We start from the raw sequence: 14,118 nt of genomic DNA, 5'->3' as shown, positions 1-14,118 counted from the left end.
GAACCCCAGGGCTTTAACGTGCTGTAAAAGTTTGCTACTGCAGAACAAATGAAGACTTGACACCCGCAGATACTTTCTACCTTTTTAATAAAAGACATTGAAAACTCTTAAACATTACTCCAATTTTATTGAGGAAAATATAACATCTAAAAAAATCCTCCTTGATTTACAAATACTTTCTAACAGAAATCAAGAAGAAAAAAAAAAATCTCTCAACCTTCAGATTTCCTGCAGTGAGGGCAGGGGGTACCTGGCATCAAACGCATTCTCACAGATTCATGAAAGCAGTCTGATGAGGCAGTTCATAGAAGTTTTCAAGTCTTATCTTCACCTTCTGTGGGATTCATCAAAGGAAAACTCACAACAAAAATCTCTTTTCACCCTACCACTCGCACGGTGCAGCCAAGGGCCCACAGAAAAGTGCTCTGCAGTATGACTGGCAGTGTAGGATATAAGCTTGGACTTGCTCTATTCCAGTTTATTCTGATGGTTCTTGAGGTATGTCCTACGTGAGAAAAACATTCCAGTTTACTTCTGCTGTGTTCACCCTTTGGTCTCCTGATTGAGTTTTTTTCTCCACAATATTATTCCAGTATGCACTTGAATTTCCTGGTTTTCTTCTAAAAATGCACCTCGAATGAAAACATGCACATATTCTTCACCTGTATTTGTGAGGAACTGAGGTACATGATGAAGATCCGTTGTATAGTGCTGGTTCTAAAACACGTGGGAAGAACATATGCTTACAGTGCACACCATAAAAGAGGTATTTGTACAGAAAAGTTGCTGCAGACCTGACAGTTGTTACCAGTGGAAAAACAACTGGGCTATAAATTTCTTCTCTTTGCCCTGTTCCAAACCAAAACCAGCAAGAACTGAGTGTTCCTCAGCTTTCCCATGAGTCTCAAAATGTCAGCATGAGGGTTCCACATCACATTTTCATCACAGTTGTAAATGAAACCTACAAGAAAATGATCAAGGCAGAAAAAAAAAAGTTATTAAATGAAAAAGGAAATTCCTAAGGAACTGAAGTAAAACAGAAAAACACAGATTTAAAACCAGGACTAAGAGCTGGTTCTGACTGTGAAACATCTTAATAAACTAAGAACTTATAAATCCCGTAATGTCAGTAATCAGAAATCACACAAACACAAGAAATACACCAACATTCAGCTCTGTTCTGACGCACCACAGGAATCAGCAGCCCAAGTTCTCAGTAAGACAGACTGCCCACATCCTACAGAGGTTACAGCTCTGAAAAAACCACGTGGTTTAAAATCCAGGCTTTAGAAAAAGCTCTCGGAGGATCCTGGATTCGGACATTTCACTTCTACCACTGCTGAGGAAACTACAACTGCCACTTACATCCAATTTTTTCATGTCTTGAAGCCCTGAGGAATCTACACTCTTAGTTCCCTTGGTGCTGGGAGCACTCTTTGCCTAAGTCCCTCCATTTTCAAGGAATACCCAAAAAACACATCTTGAAATACATCCCCTCTGTAACAATGGCCTCACAATCTTGTTTTCCCAAAACAACAGTAATAAAGAACTTCAGCACATACTTCACCTCCTAAATATTAACTTAGCAATTGCCAACAGGAAAGTACATGCTGATCTTTACTGCAGTGAAGCACACAAAATCCATACTGTTTGTGTGGTTTTAAGGACAAAATGTAACCATTGGTCAGCATGACCTAATTCAAGAGAACTAGCAAGCCAGGAGTTTTTCCTAAGACTTCTTTTTAATCAAAGCTTCACAGAGAAATAGAATGAGTATCTAGATGGTTGTGATCTCAAGTAATAAGCAGAGTATTACCCAGAGCACGCTCTGATCCACCAAACACATCAGATAAATTAAAGAGCTGGTAAAAAAAACACACTCAAAGTTCTTCTCTCACTCAGTTACAACTCTGTATGCAGTAGGAACTCAGCACTTGCATCCACCCCTTCAAGAATAATATATATGTACCTAATTAAGCAAAATACAGTCATCAAAATGTTAAATATGTGGTATTAGTTCTTAATAGAGAAGTCTGCATGCCAAGAAGGGACATGCAGGCTGTGAGGAAACCAATAAGGAATTAAACTCCTGTGGTGCAAGGTAATCTCTGAGCTGCCCCTTGTCCTTCTTGCTGTATTTTCTCTAGTTTTTCCAATAATATGCTACCATTAGAATTTCTGAATTGGGCACCCAAGGTATTAGTATTAGTATCAAAGCCAACAAGATGAAGGAAGATAATGATATTTAATTAAATCTAGTAGATCTATGGTAACACAAAGAAACAAATCACATGAAAATGCATTACAAGTGATTACACTTGTGAAAGCAAATGCAAAGGTCAAATCCAACCAGTTACTCCTCACTGACAGCCCTGTTTCTCACAGACACCGTGGCACAGATGCACACTGGGGAAGGCCTTCAAGGAGTAAATAATGGCTTTATAAAACAGTCATACATAAACTTCCACATATCTGAGCAGAAAGCAAAGATAAAGCTGCTAACTACTGCTACTCTGCTAGAGAAACAAAGAGAAGAGTAACTGCTTGATTTGATTCTCAGTTTGCAGTAAGTAAATAAGAACATTCAAAGTCCAGTCCACTGACGTGTGGCTCTCAAATATTATCTAATACATAAACTTTGAATATGCCTGTGTCCCCATTAGGACAAATTAAAATTGGATCACCTACTTCTTGCAGTACTTGTCCAAGCGTCTCTCTGCTGTGAATGCGTTTCCTGTTGAAAACCAAAAGTACATTTACACTTCTGCACAAAGCACAGGGGGGTTTGCAATCATCAACTGTTACACCAGGCATGGCTCCACATCCTTATCCACTGGAATCTTTACCACAGTCTTATCAAATCTACAAACTTTGAGTCAGACCTGCTATCACTCAGCAAGATGTAAGAACTCGCTGCAGCTTCTCATCCACAAACAAATGTTGTTTGTTAGAAAGCTTACTAAGCTTTCAGCATAAATCCAAGTAGCTGCAGATAGGTGACAAGGAGTCACGTCAGCACATATTCTCTGAACCTAGACATCTGTTGTTCAGCAACTGATACAAGAAGATTAACAACCACACTGCTACCTCAGTCGTTCTTACAACATGGTCAGAGTTGGTAAGCAGTGCTTGCTACAAAGACAAAAGGAAAAGTGAAGATTCCTCTACCAGGAGTGACAGTACCTGCAGTTACAGTTTCTGAACATCCTGCAATACGCATACTAAAAATTACTGTAGACCCAAACAGAAAGCAGGGAATTTTTACCTGTCTATTTTGGTTGCTATGATCACTGTAAAACTGCCTTCTGTGTTGGGCAGGTACGTAGATGGGATAATTACATAACTTCCAGCAGGAAGCCTGCACAGTCTGCTTACTTCCTGTGAATAGCAGTGAGGTACACAGCTCACCAGTGGCTCCAAGTGCAGAAAAGAGGAAGTGTTTGGCTTCCAACTGCTGTTAGGTACCTGCAAAAAAAAAAAAAAAAAATGATCTTCAAACACAGGTGTACCTGATGCAGCACAGTAAGATGTGTTCTGCATGTATTCTGCTCCAAATGCTCCCTCTTATGCACAGAACTATAGAGGAAACATTCTCTGAGAATAAAGCCAGCTGAGTGTTGTAGAAAAAAAAATGAAAGAGCACACTTCATCTGTTTCACACACCAATTTTTCATCTGTGTCACTGACTCACTCTGAGTTCACTCTCCTAAGCCTGCACCTGGCAAACAAGTCTCACCTGGAAGATATGGAAACCTATTGGACGACACTTGCTGTCTTGGCAGTGCTGACGAAGGGTGATTTTCACACTGCTTTTTCCTGGTCCTGCAGGAATGGAAAGGGGAAAGCAGGGATTGATATGGAAGGAGGGGAAGTTCCTGCTGCCTCCAGCACTTTGCCCATTTTTCCAGCATCCTTCCAGCTGCAGCGTTTCCCATTCACCTACTGGGAGTTCTTCAGTGAGAGCAGCATCTGGGGGTGGTGGTTTTATCTCACTGTCAAACACAAGAAAGAAAACAAAATGCAACAGAACACGTGTGACTTCACAAAACTAGAAAACCAGCTCACAGAAACAAATCAGTATTGCATAAACTCACAGGAACAGAGTCCAAAGCATGCACTGCGTTGTCTGCTTGTACATCTACCACATCTTCAGTCAGAACCTACCATTCACCTGCTGACCTGATCACTGCAGCATTAATACCTATTTCAATCTAGCCCAGCATCACTTGGCATTTATTATCAACACCAGCCCCATAGCATCCAAAACAATATTTCAGCATAAGGACAGATGGCATAGTGGAAGTTATCCCCACTCCTCCATTCACTTAAGAACACAACAGCTGTTCTGATATTCTATGATTGTCATTTCAACTCACATCCAATGCCTGTTTCAGACTTAGCAGCAGTAGATGAGAGGACAACATTTGTCCTGCAGTGCTCTGCAGGTGCTGTTCATTCAGAAAAATACATGGCCAACACAAGCCCATGTCTTACTCCCAATTATTGGCCAAATTAGCCTCACTGTTTTGCAGGTCTTTATTCAGCCTAACCCTTGATGACATTTTGCCTCCAAATTCTACAGAGTAAACGATCTGACTTCACAGTGTGACTCGCCAGCTTCTGTCCAAGAGCATAGGAGCTGTTAGTGCACAGAGTATCAGAAACAACATGAATAGCTTTTAAACACCTTGTCAGTGGTACATTCTGCCTCCATGCTTATCAGGCACGAGCAATTAGACATGCCCATATTTTTTCAGGTTTACTGGAAGAAGATACAACTTTGCTGACACCACACGACTCAATCATCATGTCTCCACATGTATTTATTTTAGGTGTGTGGCACCAAGGCAGACTTGCTTATGAGTAACTGACTTTAAAGTGTTGAGATATCTGCTACAGCTAAGGGAAAAGTATGTAAGTGATCTGAAGCTAGTGAAATGACATTGCTGATGTCTCACATTGGATCAGCAAGCACTGTTATACAGAAAAAAAATGCTTCTTCAAGTTCATTACAAAAGACTTAATTTCTATCACAAGCTACGAGGGAAGATCAAATAGGACACAAAACGGAGTCATGCTTACAAGTATTTTTGCAAACTCCACAGTGCTGTCTGGCTTGAATGCCTTGACTCAAGACACAACCCTTCATTCAACCAAGCAAGTCAGCACTGATGTCAGTGCTGTTTTTCACACCTGGCCTCGCAAAGATGGGCTACAAGTACCACGTCACCTGAGTCCACTGCAGACTCTACACTTGCATTTGGAACTGTATTGCTCACTCTGAAAGGTGCTGTACACCTGGCAATCTGTCAGTATGTGTGCCAACATCTTTTCCACTATACATGAGAACATACAGCTCTTTTCCATCATCCACTATGGTAAGATAACTTCTGTGGAACACCTGCATTTTTCCCAACATTAACAAAGATCAGGACACTGCTCATCTCATTACTTCTGATGTGTGGTACTTTAAACAATTAGTCATAACACATAAGAGCTGCTTCATCCAAAAACCAAGGAGATGGAAGAATGTTTTTTCACCCAAAAAACAAAGAGAAAACTATACTATAATTTGGTATCGTGCACAACTGTTCAGAAACACTTCGAACATTTTCATACTGTGCAAACATATCTTCATGCATCTCTTCGTACCCACAAGAAGTTTTCTCCTTCTTTTTGAACATACCTGAGAGAGATTCTTCCTGTAGAAAATACACGTAGCAAGAAATGCCCTACAGCATCTTTCAGGAAAGTGCTGGGAACAACAAGATAGTACCCAGGAGAAAGGTCGCAGCACACATGCACTTCTCTGTCATAGGAATGGCAGACGGTACCTACAACTGGAGGAGCAGAGAGGGTCTTTGGAAGGTTAAATCGTTTCTTCTCCACCTAGAACAGATGCATAACGGTGCACGGTGGTTTAGGAAAAATGAGCAGCTTGAAATAAAAGCAATCAAATACTGTTTAGACACACCTGCATTTACAGAATGAAACAAGGAAGAGAGCATCAGCAGACGAGCTGATTATCAAAGAGGAACAGAAAGCATTAATATTCAGAAGTAAAATTTGGAATAGCCATTAAGTGATCAGCCTGAAATGTCATTCACTACTTTGGAAGAAACCCCAGCGTTCCACTGTATGGCACTCACAGAGTAGAATCAAGTGCTGGTTCATACCTAGGCTGTACAGACTGTAACTTTGTGACATTTCAGGACATGAATCAGAGGTGGAAAACGTTTAATCAGTGGAATTATATCACTGTTGTAAGAAATGAATTATTTTAGTCAGATGTTTCAATAGTGCCGTAAGACTTCTACCTGCAAGAGAAATATGTGGCTTCCAAATTACCTTCCAGACATGCAGTCCCACAGCCTGATATTTCTTCTCCTGAATGCCTTCAGTCAAAGACAGATTTTCATCTACTAAGCGAGTCAGATTTTTAATTCTTCCAGCCCAGTCAGCGCTGTATTTTCTGTGTTTTTGCAGCAGAGCAATGCACACCTCGCTCTTCTCACAGACTCTCAGCCAGAACTTAGGGTTGGTGGGGAAGCTGCTGTTGTTTCGGCAGCCACCTGCAGTCTGGCCTCTCACCCAGGACCCAAAAAGATTCCGAGAGTGATACAGCACTTTCTCTAACAAAAAAAGAAAAACAAGGTGCAAACTTCAGACACCAGAGGTCATTTATTTTATCCAACAAATATATGGCAGAGATTTCCCAGCCCCAAAAAACATGGTGTGGTAGCCTTGATGCTTTCTCTCTGCAGACACTCACAAACAAGGTCTTGAGAAAAATGGAAATGAATGTCATGACTGGTAATGGCAGACTGACATGACTTCTACAAGTAACAAGAAATTGCTTTCAGGAATCTGATGTTTGTATCTTACTAAGAAAAAAAGAACCTCAAAGCTCTGCAGAACAACAGCCATCTAGAGAATGCTCATCTCTCAACAAACTAGTAGGTATCTAGAGTTCAGAAGAGTATCAGAGCCTCTTCTAAAGATCTTCAGTTTCCTCTCACCCCTCTATCCTTCCCAGAAGCAGAGACAGAAAAAGCCTACAGTATAGAACAGAGGGAAAGACTGATACAGAGAAATTACAGTCTACCTGCAGCTATTTGCCATTCAAATCACTCCTTCCTATTGATTTAATATTATCCATACAAGAAAGATGCTTTTTCGTACCACACCTGTATAGAGGCTCTGCAGTTGTCCTTCCTCATTCACTGGAAAGCCCACAGTAATCTCATCAAATTCTCTGAAAAATTCCTCTTCATCAACCCAAAATTCTCCCTCTTGGATCTGTGAGAGGAGTTCAGAGGCAACCATCGGATCCAGCTGGCTCCATCCTTCACCACTACACATAAGACAAGAGTCAAAACACGGCTCTTCACACAATAAAAATTCCATAACAATCTTTTGTTCTTTGTAGCAGATTTGCACAGCAGGACAACAGAAGGAGGTTTCTTCATTTCAGTGTCAAAGACTTGCTTAGAATGCTTCCTGGATACAACCTGCTGGGCAGTGAGATGCATCATCAAAGCACGAGTCATAACACTTCCAAGTGCACAAACAAACAGCAGTCTGAATATTCTAACACTTCCCAAGATAAGCTCCTAGGGCCTGTCCTTTCCTCCTAACTACCTGCAGGCTATTTTGCCATCTGAATTATTAACGATAATTCTGCACTTCCTTTAAAACATCTCTCTTTGTACCTACTTGGCATCAATTCTAGTTTCTCCTATTTGTGTTAACCTGCATAAATAGAAAAAGCAGGCAAGCAGAACAAACCCACTCACCCCTCACACCAGGGGCCTCTCCAGCACCGCCTTCCCCAGGGATTTCGTATTCGTAGGAGGATGATTTCCTTGCCTGACACTTCAGAAAGATTCAACATGTCTGTCACTATAAAAGCATGAAATTCTCCTAGCTCACTTGCACCTGGATAGGAGAGATAATAACAACAACCTAGAATTACAATGTATGTACAAGAATCCAGACCATCATTTCACAAAGACAGACTTTAAATCATTCTGTGAGAGAGCAAAACAAGGAAATTGTTTATTGGATCAGTATTAAAACAGCATTAAAAAAAATTTGCAATCACATAGAAATAACACAAATAAAAACTTTAAAGCATACTAACTCCCTGTTTATCTTAAGTATCTACAAACACTCAGTGACTCTTTCTAACTACTTTGGGTGTTGGCTTTGGGTGATTTTTCTGTTATTTGCTCTGAGAATGAACCTTACCAGCTTCCCACGCATCTAACATCAAAAGCACCTCCCAAAAAGCCCCTCCATCCTGAACCTACCAGCATCTTTAAATCCTTCTTTACCCAAGGTTACACAAAATCACACCACGCAGCTCACACAACACAGCAGTCAGCAGTATGCAATGGCTGGCTGCCTCGTGCTCAGAGCAACACCAAATCACCATTTGTTTTAAATGAACTCTACTGTTACCTTGTCTGGAATTGAGGACTGAGCAGCTTATCACACACTGCTCTTTCAAAACCATTAATCTCCTAAACACTTCTTTCTTCAAAACCATGCCAGACTTCTCTTTCCCTGTGTTTCTTGCAGGGTCTTTCAAGGCCCATCTTTCAGCAATGCCTCCGGTCAGATCCACCAAAGCATCTGCCACCTGTCCTGCCCACAGCTGCTCGTAAGATCCATGCACTCTATGGGAAAACACACACAGGAAATGTTTCCACAAACAGCAGAATAAAGGAAACAAAGCTCCTGTGTCCTTCCTGTCCTGCCCATCCCCAGGTAAGCAAGAGAAAATCCACAATTTACTTTACAGAACAAATAATCTAAAGAACACCTAACCAACCCATCAAACAATCTGATAGGTTACAGTTCATTCCTTCCTATATAGAAACTGCTTCTGCCTTGATGTTTGTACCTTATTTGCACATCAGCTTTCACAGTGTAATAACTGCTTACTGCATATTAACGTTTGTTCCTCTTCCTCCTCTAGGAAGAGGATTAAAATGATTTAATTTTGTTCACTCTGCACAAGGTGTGAAGAAACCACACTTAAAGGCTTTTTCTGCCCTCTGCTGGCAGTCACACCATCCTCTCTCCAGGTTCTTTTGTACGTTTGAAGTCAGAATGTTTTCCTACATTTCCCCACATATAGGAAAAACTGGCAACCATTATCCTTTGCATCGATTTACATAGAGATCTATGCCCACAGTTATGACTATGCCAAGTCAGACGCTGAAGCAAGCAAAAGGGAAGACAGAATATTCCACCTCCCTTCATTTCCCTCAGTAACAGGGCTCACATACTTTGCATAGGCTTTTTCCAACAGCGGAAGCCAAAACAAATCTTCTGTTTGACACTGGGAAAAACAGAGTTTCCCACCAAGGCAAGGCAAACGATCATCAATGGTTACTTCCACCCAGTGTCCAAACTGCCAGACGTGGCAGGTGAAACGGCCTTGATACAACTCATCTGCCCAGCTGGGCTGCCCTGGAGGGAACACCTAGAGGACAAAAAGCTCCAATCAAGACAAGTCATGAATGATTATTGTTTCAGTACAGAAAACTAGTTTAAATTAGGCTGAATATCAACCCCTTGTAATAAATACAAAAAGAAAGACACAGTGCAGTAAAACTAAGCGTAACAGAAGTGACATTCACATAGGGGCTTGGGATTAAAACAAAGCAATATACATTTGTAAATCAGGAAAAAAGTCCTGGAATACGAAACAAGTTCTCTATACCTTATTCAGCAGGTATTTACTCTTCTGCAAAGCTACACAGGCACAAAGGAACCAACAGTCTCCCAGGATTCCTTGCTTCACCTGCACATCCTGCGGATTGCTTGAAAATAACCGAGGAGTAGAGCAAATGTCCTGCAATTAAAAGAAGGGAAACTGAAGTTGAACCTTGCACAACAGTCTAAGGAAGTCTATGAGAGGGCACAGAGGCCTCTCTCAAAATAACGGAGCTTTTCCCTTTTACATTTCTTCTCAGCCCAACCAGGCAATAACAACAACCATCTCGTGGCTTTTTACAGGTAGTTTATGTGAGGAAAAACTTGTCCCCATCTAGATTTTATGGCACAAATACCATCACTGAGTGCAACCGCATCAGAAGCGCCAGTAAGTGAAAGACAACTGAATTCACCAGTTCCTTGCAAGACATTCGACCAACTGGGATGGAACAGATGCCATTCACTTCGCACTGCACACCCCAATTTCCAAGAATCTCCAAACATGTATGATAGAAAAACCTTTTCTAGGGCAAATAAATACGGATTGCTTGCTAGTGGAAGAGATTACTAGAAATGCAGGGTCTTGAACGAATCAATCTGAGCTGAAAGTGAGATTTTTAACTGGTTCTTCTCTCACCTGCAAGCACTGGGAATTAACTGATCAGCCCTCAGTAGGACTCCAAAACAAAGCTGCTCACTGGGCTCTGCAAAATCTTTTCTTCATTAATTGTATCTGATAACAAAAGCTCCATCTCTGCTCTACAACCACCCCGGATGTAGGGCAGCAAATTCATTTCATTATGTTTTTATAGCCTTATTCTTTTCCATACTCAGAACCATTTGGATGCTGGATGGGATCCTTAAAGGCCATCTGGTCCAACCTCCTGCACTGAACAGGGACACCTACAGCTCCATCAGGTGCTCAGAGCCCCGTTGGAGACACCCTGACCTTGGGCATCTCCAGGGATGGAGCACCACCAGCTCTGTGCAATCTGTGCCACTGCCTCATCACCCTTATCAGAAACAACTTTTTTCTTATTCCTAATGTAAACGTCCCCTTTTTTAATTTCAAGCCACTTCCCCTTGTCCTGTCACAACAGATGCTACCAAAGAGACCGTGCCCCTTCTTTCTTACAGCCTCCCTTCAGGTACTGAAAGGGGATCATAAATATTTTATTTACATTAAAGGTATTATGGAAATGGATCCTACGCTTTTTAGGTTGCACATGGGTTACTCCAAAGCCCAGTTACTAGTTAAAAGGCAATATGGCAAAAACAGCCTAAAAATAAAAATAATAATTAAAATGCAATAACAACAAAAAAAGTTTTCTTTCTTGTTAACAAAGCACAATTTTTCCTCAAACAACAGCAAAGGGATCAATACAAACACTACAACCTAGCTGTCTTCAAGACAATTAAATAACATTTTGAAGAAACGAGAATGATGTGGATGTTCAACTTGATACGTGCATAATTTCTATAAGGAAATGTATTTCACAGAATCATAGAATGGCCTGGGTTGAAAAGGACCACAATGCTCATCCAGTTTCAACCCCCCTGCTATGTGCAGGGCTGCCAACCACCAGACCAGGCTGCCCAGAGCCACATCCAGCCTGGCCTTGAATGCCTCCAGGGATGGGGCATCCACAGCCTCCTTGGGCAACCTGTCCCAGTGCGTCACCACCCTCTGTGTGAAAAACTTCCTCCTAATATCTGACCTAAACCTCACCTGTCTCAGTTTAAAACCATTCCCCCCTCGTCCTATCACTACCCACCCTTGTAAACAGCCGTTCTCCCTCCTTTTACAACAGAATACTCCAAATTCTACCGGTACCACAAACGCTAAAGTTGCAGCAGGAATCCGGAATCGCAATTACATAAAAGCACAGGCTTTTCTATCTCACCTGAGGTCTCAACCACGATATCTCACCCCTGAACTGGGCGAGCGGGGTACAGGAATCAAAGAATATGGAGGCGTCGGTGGCAGGGAAGGCAGGGTCTGTGTACAGCTCTCTCCTCGCCGTCAGCTGCTTTGTCTCTCCCAGCATTTTCAACGCAACCCCAGGCGGTTCTGCCGGCTGTTCCCAAGGCTCTGTTTCCGAGCATCACCCTAGAACGCAAACGAGCGTCGTAACCGAGAAACCACGAAGAAACACAAGCGTTAGCGCCCAGGAAGGGAAAGGCTCTCTCACTGTTCCCACCGAGCTCCCCGAGCCACGCCATCGCCGCTTTCTTTCAGCGCCGGCTGCCGCTCCCGGGGCTCCCCGATCTGACGGGCAACAAGAGGCCTCAGCTCCCCCGCGCAGCCCCCACGGCCGCCCCTCACCCCAGCTCGGCCCACTCCCCCCGCACCAACCCCAACCCCGCCCCCGCGGCCCTCCCCGCCCCCTCACCGCAGGGCAGGCCCCGCCGCCATGCCCGGAGCGGCCGTTCCCTGAGCAACGCCGGACACCTCCGCCCTCTCCTCTCAGCCCAGAGGTAACGGATTGAGGCGAGGACCAATGAGAAGGCGGAAATCGGGCACGTGACACCAGCTCCGCCAATCAACAGCCTCCTGCCCCTGAGGGACAGGGTGGTTCCCAGCGCGCCTCGCGGCGCTGAGGGAAGCGCGGAGGGAAGAGATGTGGGCTGCGCTGCCCTGCTGCCCGTCGCCTCAGGGCACGGGGCGGGCCCTTACCGCTGCCTGTGGTCACGGGCTTTCCGTCCTTGTGTGAGCCGAAAAAGACATGTAAACAGGCTGCTGAGCCCGCGCAGGGATGCGGCGCTGACCAAAAAGCAGCGCTGTGCCAGTCCGCTGGTGACACCAACCTACCTGAGGACACAGGCGGCCGGAGAGCCGCAAAGCACGCTGCTGTGGTTCGTTTCTGTCAGAAATGAGCACAAGTCGTCACTCAGCCCCACGAGCCCGGGGATGGGCTGACGCAGAAACGTTCCTGCTGCACACACAGGGCTGTAAGAATGGCATCTACGAAGAGCTGTGTCCCTTCGGGCACCAGCACAACGGCAGGCAATAAGGGCCCCTTGTCTGCGGCTCCCAGCTGCAAGGCACAGACATGGACAGGGCTCTGCTGGGGAAAATGGGCCTCTGTTTGAGGAACAGAGAGGATCTCAGCCCTGTGACTTCACCCTTCCTGCTTTCTTTAGCTACAGCAATCACAGAACTGCATAAATGTAGTTAAATTACAGCTCGCACCGCTTTCTGTAATGGTGTGAATGCTACCTGGAACGTGGAGCTAGCTAAACATAGGTGTGTATTTATCATGCTGTTGTCTCCATCTCCTAAAAGTTATGTTGGTCTGCGAAACATCTGACGTGTTTCCCTTGCTGTGGCTGCAACATTGGCAGCAGGCAGTCAAATGGATCCATTATACAGCTGGCAATGATACCTTATTGACCAAAGCCCTCTGGGAGAAAAGCAGCCATTTTCTGTGTTGCCTCTTGGCAATCTTGCTGGATTAAACTATTCCTGAAGGCAGAAACATGGGTCTATCTAGATAACAATCTTAGAATGTTGTAAGACAACACGACACTTACCTTTTTGTCAGCCTGCTTCTCAGAGTACTTGATGCAGGTGCTTTATATTTCCCTCAGAAAAGCAGATGCCAATAGGCCGAGTCCAGTTGCTATGGAAATTCAGAGTTAAGAGGGATTTGTGTCCAGTGAAACAGCCAGCTCATTTCCATGCAAAGAAAGGCTATCCTTTGACATGGTATTTTCATGATTTTTTTCCCCCAGTTTTGGAATTGAATCAATTTCTTGTCCACCTCTGCCATTCATTTTCAAGTGCAGGCAGTTCAAGGTCAGGGAGACCACTAAAAGGGATCTGAGTGTATGTGTGGTTTGGAAACTGAGACACACGCAAGCCCTCTAAATTACAGAGAGGAACTTCCAGTTCTTTGGTTCCTGATAGCAGGCTTAGGAAGGCACAGGCTTAGTCACTGCAATGCTACTAAGCTGACAGTGGCTGCTGCTGTGTCAGAGCCACAGTGCAGAATGTCCTACTGCTGCTTAAGGGAGATTTTGGAGAGAAGATTTGGGTTTTATACTCAGAGCCTTCTTCCATACCACACAAGACTGGTAGCACACTGCTCTCTTTGGCTACTGGGAAGACAGGCTCAGTCTTTTTCCATAAAGACAGCAGGGCAGAGGAGACAGAGCACAGCTCCAAACTTCCATGCTGGCTACCACTGCACACGGCAGGACAACACAAGGTGCCAGAGTTAAAACTAAGCAAGAAGCTGATGCTTCCCTATGCATCATTAGAAGTGCATATACTTAAGATCTAGGACAATCTTCCCAGATCTTCAACAATTCAATGTCTTTTAAATTGGGTCCCAAGAGAAAAACAAATCTTATATCAGAAGGTTGTGGTTTGATTAATCTCATACTGTG

The 14,118-nt window shown here is 43.6% G+C and overlaps 1 protein-coding gene across 4 annotated transcripts; it reads right to left on the bottom strand.

The window, feature by feature from the left end:
• Nucleotides 1–70: 70 nt before the first annotated feature.
• On the bottom strand, nucleotides 71–12,220 carry CAPN10 (calpain 10). 4 transcript variants are annotated; one of them, XM_042820520.1, is made up of 13 exons: nucleotides 12,120–12,220; nucleotides 11,631–11,836; nucleotides 9,734–9,865; nucleotides 9,297–9,493; nucleotides 8,464–8,681; nucleotides 7,797–7,938; nucleotides 7,188–7,354; nucleotides 6,349–6,632; nucleotides 5,687–5,889; nucleotides 3,737–3,992; nucleotides 3,266–3,465; nucleotides 2,689–2,734; nucleotides 71–961 (listed from the first exon to the last, which is right to left on the bottom strand). In XM_042820520.1, exons 2-13 carry the CDS (start codon nucleotides 11,772–11,774, stop codon nucleotides 932–934), a joined length of 2,019 nt encoding a protein of 672 aa, XP_042676454.1. In that variant the 5' UTR covers nucleotides 11,775–11,836; nucleotides 12,120–12,220; the 3' UTR covers nucleotides 71–931. The 4 variants fall into 4 exon arrangements, with proteins under 4 accessions (XP_042676454.1, XP_042676453.1, XP_042676450.1 ...); XM_042820519.1 differs by lacking the exon at nucleotides 12,120–12,220 and adding an exon at nucleotides 11,919–12,018; XM_042820516.1 differs by lacking the exon at nucleotides 12,120–12,220 and adding an exon at nucleotides 11,928–12,018.
• Nucleotides 12,221–14,118: the final 1,898 nt, after the last annotated feature.

This window comes from Centrocercus urophasianus, unplaced genomic scaffold, assembly GCF_019232065.1.
Source record: "Centrocercus urophasianus isolate 14NV4802_14NV808 unplaced genomic scaffold, USGS_Curo_1.0 seq_19, whole genome shotgun sequence".
NCBI classification, from domain to species: Eukaryota; Metazoa; Chordata; class Aves; order Galliformes; family Phasianidae; genus Centrocercus; species Centrocercus urophasianus.
Note: the sequence above shows the minus strand (reverse complement) of the source record. Positions and strands in the feature narration are given on the sequence as shown.

Coding starts and splice junctions, on each gene's coding strand:
- CAPN10 (XM_042820520.1), bottom strand. CDS start 11,774: ATGCTGGGAGAGACAAAGCAGCTGACGGCGAGGAGAGAGCTGTACACA. Junction 7,939..8,463: donor AGTCCTCAATTCCAGACAAG/GTAACAGTAGAG, acceptor TCTCCTATCCAG/GTGCAAGTGAGCTAGGAGAA. Junction 3,466..3,736: donor TAGGTTTCCATATCTTCCAG/GTGAGACTTGTT, acceptor TTTTTTTTGCAG/GTACCTAACAGCAGTTGGAA.